This window comes from Arachis ipaensis, chromosome B1, assembly GCF_059453495.1.
Source record: "Arachis ipaensis isolate K30076 ecotype BB chromosome B1, ASM5945349v1, whole genome shotgun sequence".
In the NCBI taxonomy this organism is placed as follows: Eukaryota; Viridiplantae; Streptophyta; class Magnoliopsida; order Fabales; family Fabaceae; genus Arachis; species Arachis ipaensis.
In genome coordinates this window covers 35,317,135-35,334,134 of record NC_142436.1, presented here as the reverse complement: position 1 = coordinate 35,334,134, position 17,000 = coordinate 35,317,135, and the positions used below count along the sequence as shown (strand labels likewise).

The following is a 17,000-nucleotide window of genomic DNA, read 5'->3' as shown; positions in this document are numbered from 1 at the left end:
TTGAATTTTAGCTTGCCTTTGAATTGATTTTGGATTTTGGGCTGTTGGAAAAGGATTGTGGAATGGTTTAGTTGGGACCCGAACCGGGTGGCAAAAGTCCAAGTTTTAGGGGAGGTGCTGCCGAAATTTCTACAAAATCCTAGTCTTGTTTGAAAAGTTATTTAAAAAGGATTGGATTTGAGAAGCTGTATTATTTGATTTATTAAGAGAATATTTATATTTTGAAGCTTAATTTATTTAGTGAACCTTATGCCTTGAGTTTGACTTATTTAGAAATGAACTATTTTTACCGTTTGAATCACTGAAGGAAAGAATGATGCTTTAATATTGATTTCAATATAAAAAGGAGCTTTTAGTGATTTCAAAGGAATCTAGACTTTTGATTGAGTAATTAAGTTTGAGGCATTTTGGAAGAGTTAGAAAAATGGGTTCAAAAAAGAAAACCTGAAAGTGGTTTGATTCAAATGAACCGGTTCCTTTTCAAATGAGTTGATTTTTGGACCGGGTTGGAACTTGTGATTTTGTATGGTCGGTTTCATAATAAATTTAGTTTTATTTACTTGAACCGAGAATCCATGATTTTAAGAGTTTCAATGAATTTTAAGGAATTGATATAGGTTGACCTTACCTAAAGACTTGGGACTCTGCCGAGAAGCTTTTATTATAAAATCCCATTGTTGGATGGGTGGTTTTGAATACTTTGAAATAAATCCTTAACTTGCCATGGTTTTGGAAGTTTTGGAAAGAGAATGCCAAGAGTGGCTTTGTTTTAAACAACGAACTCACTTTGAGTAAATTTGGCTTATGAGCCTGAGATGATTTGAGAAATGAGATCTTTAAAGCCAAGGCTGAAAAGAGTTGAAATTTGATTTCAAAGTGAAATAGCTTGAGAAAAGTGATTTGTGGCTTAAATGCCAGTTTTATGAATTTGATGATATTGAATGGTGGAAGTGCTGTTTTGTTATGGGCCGGAATGGCTGTGTATGATTATGAATATTGGCTGGTTCTGGATTGAACCGTTAGCCGGAATGGCTGTGTATGATATTGATTTATGGCTGATTGCTGAATGAGTTATGGGCCATATGGCTGACTATGAATTATGAATTTAAGCCGGATGGCTGAGATGGATGTTGATCCATGGCTGGGACTGAATGAATATATGCTTGAGATACCTGGGTAGTAGCAAGGGTTGTGGTTCGTCCCACTTGCTCCAGGTCAGAGACTGTGACGCTTGGAGGTAGTAGCGGTAGTAGTGGTGATTCCACTCGCTCCAGGTTGAGCTTTTAAACACCCGCCTAGGTAGTAGCCACAGTAGTGGTTATTCCACTGGCTCCGGGTTGAGCAGGTAGTAGCAATGGGGTTGTAGCTCAAACCTACTTGCTCCGCGATGGGTGTTTCTGTCCATGGTTAGCTACCAGGACGTGCCGGGTTGGCTTTATAACCGACAGATGATATCATCAGCCACTAGGGACAGGCATGCATCATATGCATCTATGTGACATTGTTTGGGTGTGCATATTGTACTTGGTTTGTCTATGTGATTAACTGCTAATTGTTCTACTTGCTGTAACTGTTTGTTTGTGCTTGAACTTCCTATCTGTGTTTGCAACTGAGACTCTGTTGGATTGTGGCGATTGTTGATGGTTGGATTGTTTGGGCCTAGGGCCGTGGTTGAAATGAAATGGACTGATGGTTGGTTTTAGTTTTGTGTTTCTGGTTCGGAAAAGTGTGAAAGGCTATTTGGTTCAGCATGGTTAAACCTTTTTGGAAGGCTTTTGGGTTTTTGAGAATTGAACGGTTCCTCTTTTAGAAAAGATTTCCGACTTTACTTTTATTGAAAACCGTTGTTTTTGAAATGAGGCATAAGACAGTTATTAATCACTGGTACGGTTTATCTTCACGTATCCTATTATAGTAATTCCCAAAAAATCCTCTACTGAGAACCCTTTCGAGGATGATGTTCTCATCCCCCTACATTTTTCCCCTTTCAGGATATGGGCGCAGAAGTTACGAAGAGTTTATTTAGTTGTTGAGATGCTTTGTATTGCCTTAGATTATTTATTGTACCCTCGCCTTTATCTTGATATATTATGTAAGAGGGATAGGGATTGTATTGGTTAATGCTTGTAATAATATTTATATATTTGTATGTATATATATGGATGTACTCTTTATGAGTTTCTGTAAGTTGTATGGTATGTATGGATGTACGTTGTATAGCAAATGTATTTGTGGGAGCGATTTTGCGGTTTAAAGTTTTAAACAGGCTCATATTTTAGTATTAAATAATATAAAAGTCGTCTTAATGTCCGAGCTATCAGAGTGGCGCAGCCAGAAGCGTGAGCTTTGGTAGTTAGGGTGTTACATCTGGCATACTATGAGCATAATCCAACCCATGGTGCATACCAATCTAATGGATACAGTGGACCTCCTTGTGGTTATCAACCACAACCACTATATGCCCATGAACCCCTTCCTCAATATAGCCCACAACCACCATACTCACAAGTCTCATACCACCAAACACCTCCATATGATCCTAACCCATATCCACTATACCAACAACCATACGAGCCATATGAACCATACTCAAAACCATCATTCCAGCACCAATACTCCCATGAACCTATTAAACAAATACCTCCATATACACTACACCACCTCAATATTCTCACCAAAATGAACCACCTCCCATATAAGATGGCTACTCCCAACACTGTCAACCATCCTTTACACCATTACCTTCCATGGAAGAATATTCGCACCCTCTGATCCAAGAGCAAAATGATCCCAATTATAGTAAACAAGAACAACAAGATCCAAGGAATCATTTCAAGGAAGCGATGGATCAGCTTACCGCAATCATGTTTCTCAAAGAACAAGAGAAAACTCGAAAGAGGCAAGAATCAAATATACTCTCAATATTTTCTCACTTAAGTAAAATATAACTACCCATATTTCATTATCAAAATCACTCTAAAAAAATATTAAAAGTTATCATTTAAATTTTTGATAAAGTTTTAAATTTTTGCTTAGCCTTGCACCATCTTAGTTCTATTTAAAATTTCTCCCTTATCTAACAAATCAAAACTCATTTACATATCAATTATGGTGGATTTTCAAAAGTTGCTATATATTGACTTTCAAGAGGATGCTATTAAATGGTTCAAGAGATTGATCACTTAGCTTTGAGCTGTTAAACTAAAAAAACTAACCCCAAAAGTTAAAAAATAAACATTTGCTAGGATTATTTCAAGAAAAAGTGAAAGTTGTACCAAGTTAAAAATTAAAAGAAAAAAATAAATAGACTCTAGACTTTTTAATTTAAAGATAAATAAATTTTTTATTAATTAAAAATATAAAAATATTTATTATTTTTTAAAATATAAGATATCTAAATTTTTTTGTTTAAAATATATGAAGATAAATATAGATTTTTTAAAAGTACTTAAATATCTTACATTTTAAAAAATAAAGATACTTTTATATTTTTAATTAGTCAATAATTTATTTATCTTCGAATTAAAAAATTAAGGACCTATTTATTGTTTTTTAAATAATTTTTTTTAGTCAAATTCCTTATTTGATCCTTAAGTTGGTCATTAGTTACTATCAATAGATGTATGTCTGAGATATATGATGAATATCTTTATTTTTTCATGTACGCAAACAAATTTTCTTTCATCTTTTATTTATTTATTTATTTATTTTTTTGGTGTACATGAGAAAATAAAGATATTCATATATCCCACACATACATCTATTTCATGTTATGATTAGATAATAATTATATGAAACAATAATCTACTAAATATAATATAGAATGAAGAAGTCGGGAAAGACAGGTGCATAATTTTTTCTCTGGTTCATGGTATACAAGACATTTAATATTTTGACTAATCTCATATTTGTTGTTATTATATACATGTAATTTATAGCAATATGGATTAATAAACACGTTACTTAATATACCAGTATCAATATATAAGAATTTATTTTTATAAAGATAAAGTATTATTTTGGCCTAACATTTAGGTCGAATCTTAATTTGGTTCTTAATGTTTTAAATATCTTATTTCAGTTCCAAAAATTTTCAAACGTCCTATTTTATTTTTCTAAAAAATTTTAAGCGGATTCAATATTATCCCACTATTAAATTTGATACAAATAATTCACATATTGAAGAGCTAATGTATAACATTCGATTTCAGTATGTAAGTAAAATCAATCACCTACCAATGATCACTAATATAATTTTTTTTTTTATTTTGAAGCGTTGATGATTGATTGTTAGGATTTGGAGTTTTGTCCCAAAAAAATTGAAGAGATAAAGTGTTACAAAAAGATTTTATTTATGTTTTTCTAACACATAAAAAAAGATATGACCTAACTAGTAACGTTATTAATGTCCACATCACTCATTCTATAAACTATTAGTGTCAAATTTAATAGTAGAACTACATTAAACTTATTTAAAATTTTTTGGGACAAAAATAAGATATTTGAAACATTAGAAACCGAATTAAACGTTAAAGACCAAATTTCTATAAGTATGAACCTAATATTCTTTTTTATAAAACATTTTTTGAATGATAGGAATTCAATTTCAAACTTTTTCTTTAAAAAAAAGGTAGATAATTCATGACAATTCTTTTAAGATATATTGATTAAATTAAAAATTTCATAAAATTATAAAGACCTTTTGGATCAATTTAATATTTTAAAAAGATTTAAAGTTGTCATGTGTATTATTACCTATATTCATTTGTGATGATTAGTGTAAATTTTGCTCAAGGGTAAATTTGAAAAAATAATTTTAAAGAAGAAAATAATCAATAAAAATAGATTATGAAATTTTGAATGTATAGTTTTTGTACTTTAAATATATAGTTTAATTAGTTTGTCAGACCTGATAATTTTATCAAAATTATAATCAAGTTTTATTATATTTTAAAAATTTTTAATTAGGTCCCTATAATATTTTTAATTTTGTATTGGGTCATTGTCAATAAAAAATATTAGAATTAACGAAATATTTTTTTATAAACTAATTAAGATACTCACAATTAAGGATCTAATTAGACTTTCGCGTCTACATATTTTTTGAGAAGAATATTTCATTAAGTTTAATACTTTTGACATAAGAATAATCTAATTACAAAATTAAAAATAATATAAAAATTTAATTGATGAAAACTTATAAAATATAGGAATTTAATTATAACGTTGAAACTATAGAAAATGACCAAATAATTAAGTCTTTAAATTTTTTTGTTGTAAAAATCTATTTTTGGTTTTTTTTATTCTCCTCTAATAAAACCTCTTACTTAATACAATGTATTATAGATTCACCTTGTTCTCAGTCTGGGGTTTTCAAAAACCGCATGCTTCTTCTTCTTCTTCTTCTTCATGTTGTCAAGAATCTCTAAAAGGAAATCTCACTCCTTAATAGTGGATGACTTTCTGCAACACTTTCTTAAAAGAACTAAGAAACAAACTTAGTTCCAAAACTCTTTTTTAGTGCAATACTATCCAATAAGATAACTGTATGTGACATATTATATTCTTCCACCCCCCTTCTACGGTCCACTCTATAAATAAAGTCCTTATATGGCTTTTTCCTAGCTAAGCAAAGATTACCTTTTTTTTTTTTTTTATAATACGGTTTCTTAAGAAAATTTCATTCGGCTATTTTATTCTCCACTAGCGGGTTGACAATGAAATGAGTGAAAAGCATCCTCAATGGAAGTTAATTTATATACATTTGGAGTATATATTACTTGGTGAATCTTTCAAGTGGAAGATGAGAAGAAAAGGACGAAAAGGCTTAACTGGTTATTATTTACTTTGATATTTGAACAAAAAAAAAAAAATTGTAAATCAAGCACAAAGTATTACAATAAAATGGGAACATGGTCTGATCTCATCATAGACTTAGATATCACTCATCAAAAGCAAGAGGAATATTTAACGTTAATTCTATGGTTTTATGGATTGTTGTTTAATTTTTGTCTAATTTATTTTTTATATAAAATATTAAATATTTAAAAATTATTTATTTTTATATTTTTAAATTAAATATTAATTTTAAATTTTTTTAGTAAGTTAAATATTTTCTTTTAAGTACTATAACAATCACTGATATTTAATTATTAGTGTAGTAATACTAATATTTTATTGATCTAGTGAGATGATACACTAGATCTTTTAAGCAATACTAGAGTTTAAATCTTAAATTGTGTATAAAGAAATGAATTTAAAAGGACCACTTTTTGTAGAAGACATCTGCAGCACCTAAATCTAGATTAGTTGATTCAAAACATCGGACACCGAATAAAAATGACAAAAAAAATAATTAGTATAGCAATTATATAAAATCAAAATAAGCTTAAAAACTACTTTCTTTCTTTCTTTAAAGAAATAAAAAATCATTATCATAATGATTGGAAGACATAGATCATTGATACTAAAAAATGTTAAAATTTTAAACAAATCAACTTTTTATGACTCTTTAAGCTAGTATTTTGAAGAGAGACTGAAACTGAGAGATTGAAACTAAAAAATAGAGATTAAGAGACAGAAATTAAAATAAGTCTCAATATTATGTTTGATGTAAAGTGGGAGATAGAGACTGAAATAAGAATAAAGTTCTAATTTAATTTGCAAAAAGGTAAAGTTAGAATTAATTAATTGAAATATGGATATTTTAAGTATAAAATGTTATTAAAATTTTAGTCTTCGTTTCCAAAAATTTCAGTCCCTTGTGTCTTCATTTTTTGGACATATTGAAATACTGAAATTTTGGAGATAGAAACTAAAATTTTAGTATTAGTCTTTGGACAAACAAACATAATATTGAGTCCCAATCACTTAATCTCCATCTCAGTGCATCAAAACAAACACTACCTAAGTAATATCTTAAATAAGACAACAACCATTTGGCATATGCCTATATTTTTTATAATAGAATCATTAGATAGATTATTTTCACTCCCTATTAAAAAATATTATGTTATTCTAAACAAATATGATCACAAAATTATTTATTCATATAAAAATTACTATGTATATAGATACATCATTGTTTTAACAAGATCAAAGGACTTAAATTGTCTACCATCTTTCTAGTAAAATATTCTATTTCCCAACCGGTTTTTTTTTTTTTTTTTCACACACACACTCATCTATTTTCACACTAAAAGTTCTTCTCTACCACAACCCAGCTATGGCAAACAGGTTTGCCACTTGTACAGTGCCTCAGCCACCATTCCCCACCCCTTATGAATTGTAAGTAAATTAGTATAGGCTTGCAATTTTGGGATTGCAAAAAACTTGCACTTCTTGAATGATAGCCCTGGACTCATCACCAAAAAGAGAATCCTTCCCATCTTTCCTCTTTGCATAAGACAATCCCAATCTTGACTTAGCTTGCCTCAAATCACCAACCCCTGAATTGGTATCAGGCCCAGCAAAGCCCCCCATAACTGGTGCCAGTGGAGGCCCAATTAGGAGTCCATCGGCCCCAAATTGCGGCCCTCCACGAGCGTAATCAAATAGGGCTGCACCACTTCCACCAATTTTAGGTAAGATAATGGGCTCAACATCAGGCCCATTGTTGTTGTTGTCGGCCCAATAGAACAAGAAGGGATCAAAGGTGTCATAGTAGTCATCTGTGCTTCTATAGCCCTCAGGGTTGAATCCACCAAACTTGAAGGACTTGTTTGTGTAGCCAATTATGACACAGGGTCCCTTGAAATCACAGCACTCATGGAAATTTGTTGCACTAAATCCGTCAATTGTTGCCCTATAGCAGCATTTCAGTTCCTTCCCTGCCAAGGACAAGTCAGAAATTAACAAAAATAGTTAACTTTCATAAGTAGCATCTCAAATAATTAAGTAAATAAATAAATCTACATAGAATCACTTGATTAGATGACAAAATGTTTTTTTTTTTGGTGTTTTATGACAATATGTTTATAATTACCTTGATAAACTACTGCATCCATTTTAACATGTATTCTATATTGAGTAGCTGATTTGGTAAGTATATATATTTAGCATTGTTAAAAAAAAAAAAAAAAAAAACAGAATCTGAGCAATTCCTTGCTTGCCTTAATAACTGACGAGATTGATGATATGACTAAGTAATTGTAGATTGAACTTATTAGAGACAGATGAGAGAGTGAGTAGTACCGTTGAGGAATGTACTAGCTACCAAAGAAATTGGAAAAGTGAGATCAATATCATGATATTTAATTTGAGGTTTGTCATCATCAGCGCTCTTCTTCTTCCAACCGAATAAGCAATGGGGAGTTCTTGTTTTCCACCCTTGGAATGGCAGAGTGTTTGGCATACAAGATGATGATAATGATGCTGATGCCATCCCATCCACATCTAACTGTATCTGTATCTGTATCTGATATATCCACAAATATTATATTATGTATATATCTCGTCCACCCCCTCCAATAAAAAGTACAATTCATCATCACCTTATCCTCACGAAATATCTTGCTTCTCAGAGGGTAAGAGAGAAATTAGACCCCACTTCAATTAACTAAATACGAATACTTGGGAGATACAATATGCATGAAAGCTAGAAAATGAAACTTGAAATGTTATGTTATTACCTTTTTTTTTTTATACGAAATAACTAAATTTTATTATGCGAAGTATAAATACAAGAGATAATAAGTTCAGTATCACAACAATGACTAGAGGTAATTCCTACGAAGTAAGTATGCATACAGAACTTGTACAACCTAATGAGTACATATACTACTACGTTAATACCCAATTTTGTACCACAACTATCATGGAAATTCAATTATTAGTACTAGATTCGTTACTATACACCAAAGTTCTAAAAACAACCATTTTAGTGCTCGATTCACTAATTTATTAGCTTAATCAGTTTAACTATGATTTAATTAAAATAAAATGATATATCAAATTATAAATAAACACAAACAATGTAGATATAAATAATTTTCGTAAAAAAATATTGTAAAACGTAATCACTTTAGTTATTGAACTTAAATTATCCATTAAAATTCTATAACCCAAAATGTATTGGTAAGAAAGTAAATATCTATGATGCACCAACATTCATATAAACACTCATATGAATATGAGACGCAAATTTTAAATTTTTATAAGATACAAAATATATATATATATATATATATATATATATATATATATATATTATTTTTTAAATAAATTATTATGATATTTTGATATTTTATTAATATTAAAAAATAAATTATTTTTAATTATTTTTAATTTTTTTATTATATAAAATATTTAAAAAGTTTTGCTTTAATAATTAATAATATGTTATTTTTAAATTTATTTTAAAAATACATGTTAAGAGTAAAGCTGGGCACGTAATGATATTTAGTTATGTTTAAATGTGTCTGAAAAAGAATTTTTTATTTTTTATTAAGATACAGTTAGACATAAAAGACACACGTGTTGGACAAGTGTCGTATTCAAAATGTGTCCGACATGCAGACATGATAACTCAGCAAAGTATATGTGCTCTATAGATAAATTAAATAAATTATATTAATTATAAATAAATAAATTTTTTAGGTACATTAAAAATAGAACACATAAGCATTCCTTCATTGTCCATCGAGATTTAATTCTCCAAATCTTCTTGTTGACAAGCATTGGATTATTAAGGTATTCATACTTGAATTTCTTATTTTAAGTTTTTTACTGTTTAAACTAGAAGTGAGAAAGAAAATCAGGAGAGTGAAATTGTGTAACTAGACTTGATTTTTTTTTTTGGTCAGCAACTAGACTTGATTTTGAAGTGTGAAAAACAAATATCATGGCCCTAAAAAAACAAATCCACAAACCCAAATAGCGTAACCAAAATGAAGCCTCGTTCAATCCTTCCCTCGCAGCTGAGGCCTAAACGACAAAAACGAATGAACTGCGTTGAAGTCTGAACGGAAGCACTGCGTTGAAGTCTGAACGGAGCACAGAGTATTAGGAGTTCTGAAATCTGAATGGAGCACACGACCATCCGAACACGGACCACGACGACCAAGCTGGCAAATGCCGGAGATGTGGGCGAGTAGCGGCGACGAGGGGAGTGGGGGCAGACGCAGAGAGAAATTGAGATTTGAGAGAAGAGAATCATTTATTCGATTTTTGGGGAGTTTGGGGGTTGTAAATATGGTGATTTGAATGTTAAATTATTAATTGGTGATCTTGGTTCATTGGTAAAAATTTTTTATATTAAGTGAGAGGTTCTTGATTCAACATCTACCTATAATATATTTTTATATAGGGTGCAGGTTTGTCAGATAGGATTGAGGCTCAACTCGCATCCTACCTGACCTGCACTCAAACCCGCTTCACATTTAACTTTATCCACAGCGGGTCAGATTGGCAATCCTACTCGATCGGATTGGATCAAGTTGGATACCTGCGAGTAGGATGCATACTGCCACCCCCTACCTAACATGCTCGTTTAATCATAAACTTCACAAGCTTGGCCATTGCCAGTGTATTCTTGTTTTGTTCCAATTGCTGATAAACCCAACATCATTATTGTAGTCTTTCTTTTCTCTGTAGTTTCTTTGTCCTTTTTCTTCTGTCTTTCTCCTTTTCTAATTTTATTTTCATCAATTCTCCTTCAACATCGATGCTGTGTGGACCATCGACGGTGAGCAAGGAGAGTAGCAAAACATGGGATTACAGCGTTGTGTAAGGAAGAAGATGAATGACGAAGCAAACCAAAGATTTTCATTGTCTTGGTTTTATTTTTTCTTTTTGTTTCATTTTTTTTTTGAAATTTTAAGAATAGTCCCATTCACGAGTTTGCCAAATGGTCGATTTCCGACTAATTTTTTTGGTCGAATATAGATTTTTACACTAGATGATTTTCATAGGTAATTGAACCGTATTAAATACTAGTTTCTAATTTTACCAGTAGAATTGGTTAATTGGTCCAGTTCAATTTTTAGAATAACTAGAGTATGAACATGTGCTCAGCACGGAAAAATTTATAAAAGTAAAAAAATTATATGCTTCGATATTTAAAACAAAAATACAAAATAATTATTATTTTAAGAAATTTATAAAATTATTATCAAAATCAAAGTTTAACTTAAAAAAAGTAAGTAATAATTATTTTATATTTTTAAGGTAAAATAATTATACACTGATACATAATTTAAAATAAAATTAAAATATTTACATTAGAATACTATTTTTTTTCAAATACTTCTCTATAAACAACATTGATGGTTGAATTTGCAGACATTCCTACGTGATTTATAAGTAAAACTTTTAAACCTCTCTTACTCTTAACTCTTGAAAGTGCCACATATAGTTGGCTATGTGTAAAAACTGGTTTGGGCAAGTACAATCCAATATAAGATAAAGTTTGTCCCTGAAACTTATTAATTGTCATGGCAAACGATACTATTATGGGAAACTGTCTTCGTTGGAATCTAACTGGGATGGTTTCATTTGTTGGTACTATATTCATTCTTGGAATCAAAGCAATATGACCAACATTGTTACCCGTTAAGACTTCACATTCTATAACATGATTTTCAAGCTTCCTAACTTGTAGCCTTGTACCATTACAAAGACCACTGGATTGGTCAATATTCCTCAGTAACATCACCAGAACACCAACCTTGAGTATTAATTTATGCGGAGGCAAACCAAAGCAATTTATGCTATTTAGTAATTCAGGACTATAAAGATCTAGTTGACTCTTCATATTTCCTTCATCCATACAAATAGAATCCGAACTAAGATATAATTTTTGCCCTTCAAGAATGATAGCCATCAGATGGTTGTTGACCTCTTCAACGATGTCTAGCGTGGGAGCCAGTATAGTTCTTGCTTTAAAAAAATTATTTGAGTACATGTTTTCCAAAATATTTGGATAAAAAAAATGAACCAACTCATCAAATGCCTGGTCTGAAGAAGGAATAACAATATATCCTGGAAGACATATCTCAGATTCACCATCCATATTGTCACCTATTAGACCATCACCAACTTTCAATAACCACTCACCAAATTACTCTGTCTCATCTTGATCTGAAGCAGTTGTCCCTACAGAGAGTCTCATATTTTTTGTTAGTTTGTGCACCTGACAAAACTTCCAAAGATAAGACGAATTCACGGTTGAATGAACAATATCTTGTCTCGATCCTCGTGGAATAACAAGAAGAATTTGTCTAAAGTCTCCACCTAGTACAACCACTTTTCCTCCAAAGGGCAAATATTTGCTATATGTTGGAGAACACCTCACGATATCACCCAAGCATTTATCAAGCGCTTCATAGCAGTACCTACTAACCATTGGAGCCTCATCCTAAATTATAAGTTTGGCTTTCAACAGCAACATTGCTTGAGGGAAACCAGGTTTGATGTTACATACAGAATCCTCAGTTATATTCAGCGGTATTTTCAACCTTGAGTGTGCCGTTCTTCCATTGGGAAGAAGTAAAGATGCAATACCACTCGAAGCAACGTTTAACACTATATCACCCCTTGAGCGAATCTCAGCAGATGTAAAGTTCCAGAGAAATGTTTTTCCAGTACCCCCATGACCATACACAAAGAAAAAATCCCTTCATCACAATACACAACTGTAACAATTTTATCGAATGCATATTTCTGCTCAGGTGTTGCGATGGCTAACATGTCTGAGCCATTTTTCTTTAAATCATCCCTGTTAAAGTTTAGCTCTTCCTTAATAACCCTTTCGGTTAACAAAGAACTATTAACTTCAGTTGCTAAAGGCATAGGAGGATAGTCTTTCAAGGTTTTACCATAGGAATGTAAGATATTGTCTATATCCATTAAGCACAACTGCTTAATCTCATCATCTGACATTGTTAACTTTGCATATTATATGATACTGTAAAAATTTAATCAAACTAAAAATGATCAATAAGGAAGAACTTTTATCATTGCAATTAATAAAAACTCACCCCTTATGTTCATCACGGCTCTCTGTCGATACAAAATACCATCTGAGAGTTCATGCCAACATCTATCCCAGACATGTTCTGGTCTTGAGATATTGTTGGATGTTAATAGAATGACAAATAACCTCCTAACATATGATCCTGAGGCCCATGAGCTTGCTTCCTTAATTGCATCAATGAATTCTTTGTCATCTTGCAAAGTCCAAAGGCGAAGCATGCATCTCTATACGTAGCATAAATTGTTCCTCCTACTGTTCTTATATCTCGAAAACTCATACATCCTCTTTGAGTATTTAAGAGAAGTCATTGGTAATATTCTTCGGTATTTGCTGCAAAAAAACTTGGTTAAAATCTCACTTTTAAGTTGTTAAATGGATTAAGCTACGTTATTTTAATTATTATGTAGCCACACATCTGCATAAGAATAATTTTCTTAAAAAATATACAAAAAATAAAAAATTGTATAATCTACAGATTATAACTGCTGAAAGTTATTTGAACATTTATTTTCTTGTGTAAATAAATTGAATATAATGGACGTGTGGTATAGGCTGTTAAGATTTTAAATTTAAATCATTAAATAAATAAGATCAAAATTGAATATAAACTCGTCATTACTTGCAGGTATATGAGTCAACCTTCCAATTTCGAAGCCTTGCTTTCGAGGAAACCACTTCGAAGCATCGTCCTTTCAAACAAACTTGGTTGGAAACTCAGCATAAGTCAGACTTCGAGCATAGGGATATGACATGTTCGCCTCCATCCATCCCAAAAACATGGACTTATGAGATATTTCTCTTTCGACGATATCATTCACATTAGAAGTTTCACCATAAACCACAGGTTGCTCATCCTCCAAATGGAATGGAAGTCTAATCACAAATAGTTCTTTCTCTTGGATTTCGTATCCAAATAGACGCCAGACTGCCTCACATGCCGGAATGTACCTACAATCGTAGTAATTCCTAATTTCGTCAACAACTTGTGTGGCTTCTAACGGATCACCAGCATTGTATAGAGTAGTTGTTACGTGGTCATTACCCTTGTGTACATACTTAAACCGATACTTAACAGAACTTGTTTGGCATGTGTATTCCACATTTATGTGGCACCCAAACTTGAGCAAAAATTCTGGATTATACGGAACAATGAACTTATTGTCTAGTACACATTCCCTTTTCTTCACTGTTCGACCGTTATCAGTACGCCTATATTTGGGAAATCTGGCCTCATCAATGAGTGTTCGCTGTCTAAACTCTTTAGGATAGAACTTTGAACATGATCCATTCTTCATGCAAGGTGAATTCTTGTTGTACGGACCACATGGACCATGTACCATGTAATTTTGAACAGCTCCATGTAGATTTGGCCTTTCATTTTCATTAGAAATCTCAGCTGTTATATGTTTGTCTATGTGATCTAGTGTTTGTGGGTTGAACTCATTACTCATGAATAAAAGGATATGTGCATGCGGAAGCCCTCTCTTTTGAAATTCTACAGTGCAAATATCTGAAAATTGAAAAAGACAAATGAGCAAAACATTACAACATAAGATTTTAATAAGGCGTTGCATAAACACAAATTTACATCCCAAATTTTTGCCAAAGATTTCCCCTATTTTAGGTCATCAATCAAACCATCAAGCTTGATCTTAAAAACTTGACACAATATATCAGGACGGTCTTCTGCCTTCAATCCAATGGGAGTCACTTCTCTTTTTATCTCATCCCATTCAGGGTTACAGGTCATGGTGATAAAATAGCTAGGATATCCTGCATATCTGCAAATTTCAAATGCATATTTACAATTATTCATCATATACCTAGGTCCACCGGTAAAAGTACTGGGAAGAATGATTCTTTTGCCAAATCTTGCAGCATCTACATCCCCGTTTATAAGACTTTTATGCAAATATTTGTATTTATCAACCCTCAACTGTGGTTATTTACACCTAAAGAATTTTAACCTCTCTGATTCCACTATTGTGTAGGCATCTACCAGAAACTGTTGGAATAGTCTCTTTGATCTCAGAATTAACGGAGATTCACCCGTCCTTTTCTGTAGTCGAAAAGCAAAGAATTGTTGCAAAGTGATTGTTTTGTTTTTCTTTGTAGGCTTAGCGGAGATAGAATCTGATGTTACAATACCCAAACAAAATCCATCCTCCCCATATGGAAACAACAATGGATATTGCAAGACTAAATAAGATGGGTGAAAAACATCAATCCGTTGGAGCTTTCTAGATTGACTCTCTATAATAATATCTCTATCTTTACTAAGTTGTTCGCCATCGCCAACAATCAATGCAGCCACTTCAGATGCAGATGGCAAGTTGTATGTCCTGCCATCTGTAGTCCTTTTACTAATCAACTTAAACTTTATGTTTGTGCAATTTTCCTGTTGGTACCTATCTCTTGCACAGTGAAAACTCTTTGCCAAACTATTATATTTGTCTGGCATGTTTCTTAATATTGCCACAATTTTCCTATCCCGCTCATTTATAGCTTCATTGGAACTTAAAAAAAATAAAATAAAATTTATGTTATTTTCTCTCACAGAAAAGAAATAACTAAAAAGTTTGACTGGTTGCATGAAAATTACTGAAGTGTGCCTATTCGATTATCAATCTCATTTTCTGTGTCATAGATATATAGCTGGGTAAGTGTTGGTCGTAAACTATCTAAAGGAAGTAAGCTACCAATGCTATGGTAGTTTGACCCCCAATCTTAAAAATTGGAGGAGCAGTCCCATTGTTCACCCCACGGTCAATTTTTCCGGCCATTGATGTAAAACAAAATATTGAATTAAATATCCTTATATTTTTTAGGAAATAAATACTTCTTTGATCTCCTCCAGTATGAAGCTGAATGAGCTCATCAGGAGGCACAGAAAGTAGAGGAAGCTCGATCTTTCCTTCCATACAACATAATAAAAACTTTGGTTGGGGCGACTGTTTGGATTTAGCAAGCCTTTCTCCAGACCACATCCATGCTTTACAGTGTTGACATTGATAAATAGGATTTCCTATATCCCAATGAACTCTCTTTAGATACTCAATTGTCATACTGATGCAATTTAGTCCATGATGTACACAAAGATGCAAATAAACATACAGTTAAAATTTTTACATACTGTCTAAGGTTTCTGAGGATGGTATAAAATTATCTTCCATATCCACATCCAATATTGAATCATCATAACCATTTAAAACTACAATCAATAAAAATTATAAAAAATACAAACATATATGTTGATGTATTACTAATAATTCATATCTCTTGCAAACTACAAACTTAAATTCTTGATATAATGAGAAATTACCTTCATCATCAATAAAAGGGTCAATATTTTGGCCACTTTGTGTGTCACCGCTTAGTGGGTGTATCTTAACAGTCAATAAATTTACATCTTCATAAAGTTGTGCCAAATTAATAGCCACCGAAGCAATAACAGAGGAAGATTATCTTTTTTGCACCCCAATTATAGTAGAACTTCTTTACAAAAAGTTCAATTTTACTCAATTAAACGTTAGACACTATAGGAAAGAAAAGAATATAATAATGATGATCATCTTTTCTAAATTACCTTTCTGTTAGGCACGATCTGTGGGAACCGCAGTGTGATAGAAGCTGATTTTGCGAAACGACTTTCTTTAGATTATTGGCGGGTCCTTGTACACTAGAGTATGCTAGAATTATAATAAATCTATGTTATATAAATGATTCTCGATGAAGTATACTTTTTGTTAAATATTGGTGTATGAATCATTTGGCAATCATTAATTATACGTACTATTTGTTAACATGGACAGTGGAGTTCTTGTCAATGAGGGATCCGTTGGTAGAGTTAAAGATTTAGATCTTTTCTCTGATGTAGAAGGTCTTTCATAATTAGGAGGAGTATTTTTCTGTCCAATTTCATGCGAAGCACAGTGTACACCATACATAGATAGTTGCTTCCTTATGAATGAGTAATGAGAAATATATAGAAAATTTTTGTTATTAAACTGATATAAATTAAATTTAG

At 31.7% G+C, this 17,000-nt stretch overlaps 3 protein-coding genes across 3 annotated transcripts; all 3 read right to left on the bottom strand.

The window, feature by feature from the left end:
- Positions 1-7,028: 7,028 nt before the first annotated feature.
- On the bottom strand, positions 7,029-8,538 carry LOC107628536 (TLDc domain protein). Its single transcript, XM_016331179.3, has 2 exons — positions 8,194-8,538; positions 7,029-7,829 (listed from the first exon to the last, which is right to left on the bottom strand). The coding sequence occupies exons 1-2, from the start codon at positions 8,381-8,383 to the stop codon at positions 7,297-7,299; spliced, it is 723 nt and encodes a 240-aa protein (XP_016186665.1). The 5' UTR covers positions 8,384-8,538; the 3' UTR covers positions 7,029-7,296.
- A 2,689-nt stretch (positions 8,539-11,227) lies between these two features.
- On the bottom strand, positions 11,228-11,902 carry LOC107605224 (uncharacterized). The gene has a single exon (XM_016307023.1). It carries the CDS (start codon positions 11,900-11,902, stop codon positions 11,228-11,230), a length of 675 nt encoding a protein of 224 aa, XP_016162509.1.
- A 1,763-nt stretch (positions 11,903-13,665) lies between these two features.
- LOC107605218 (uncharacterized) lies at positions 13,666-15,434 on the bottom strand. The gene is made up of 4 exons (XM_016307010.1): positions 14,941-15,434; positions 14,612-14,754; positions 13,912-14,483; positions 13,666-13,827 (listed from the first exon to the last, which is right to left on the bottom strand). Exons 1-4 carry the CDS (start codon positions 15,432-15,434, stop codon positions 13,666-13,668), a joined length of 1,371 nt encoding a protein of 456 aa, XP_016162496.1.
- Positions 15,435-17,000: the final 1,566 nt, after the last annotated feature.

What these genes read in the sequence shown, in the direction of transcription:
- LOC107628536 (XM_016331179.3), bottom strand. Translation starts at nt 8,383, where the DNA reads ATGGCATCAGCATCATTATCATCATCTTGTATGCCAAACACTCTGCCA. An exon ending in AGCTAGTACATTCCTCAACG is followed by an intron (nt 7,830 to 8,193) that starts GTACTACTCACT and finishes TGTCCTTGGCAG; the next exon opens with GGAAGGAACTGAAATGCTGC.
- LOC107605224 (XM_016307023.1), bottom strand. Translation starts at nt 11,902, where the DNA reads ATGTACTCAAATAATTTTTTTAAAGCAAGAACTATACTGGCTCCCACG.
- LOC107605218 (XM_016307010.1), bottom strand. Translation starts at nt 15,434, where the DNA reads ATGCCAGACAAATATAATAGTTTGGCAAAGAGTTTTCACTGTGCAAGA. An exon ending in ACAATAGTGGAATCAGAGAG is followed by an intron (nt 14,755 to 14,940) that starts GTTAAAATTCTT and finishes TGAAATTTGCAG; the next exon opens with ATATGCAGGATATCCTAGCT. An exon ending in TTTTAAGATCAAGCTTGATG is followed by an intron (nt 14,484 to 14,611) that starts GTTTGATTGATG and finishes TTCAATTTTCAG; the next exon opens with ATATTTGCACTGTAGAATTT.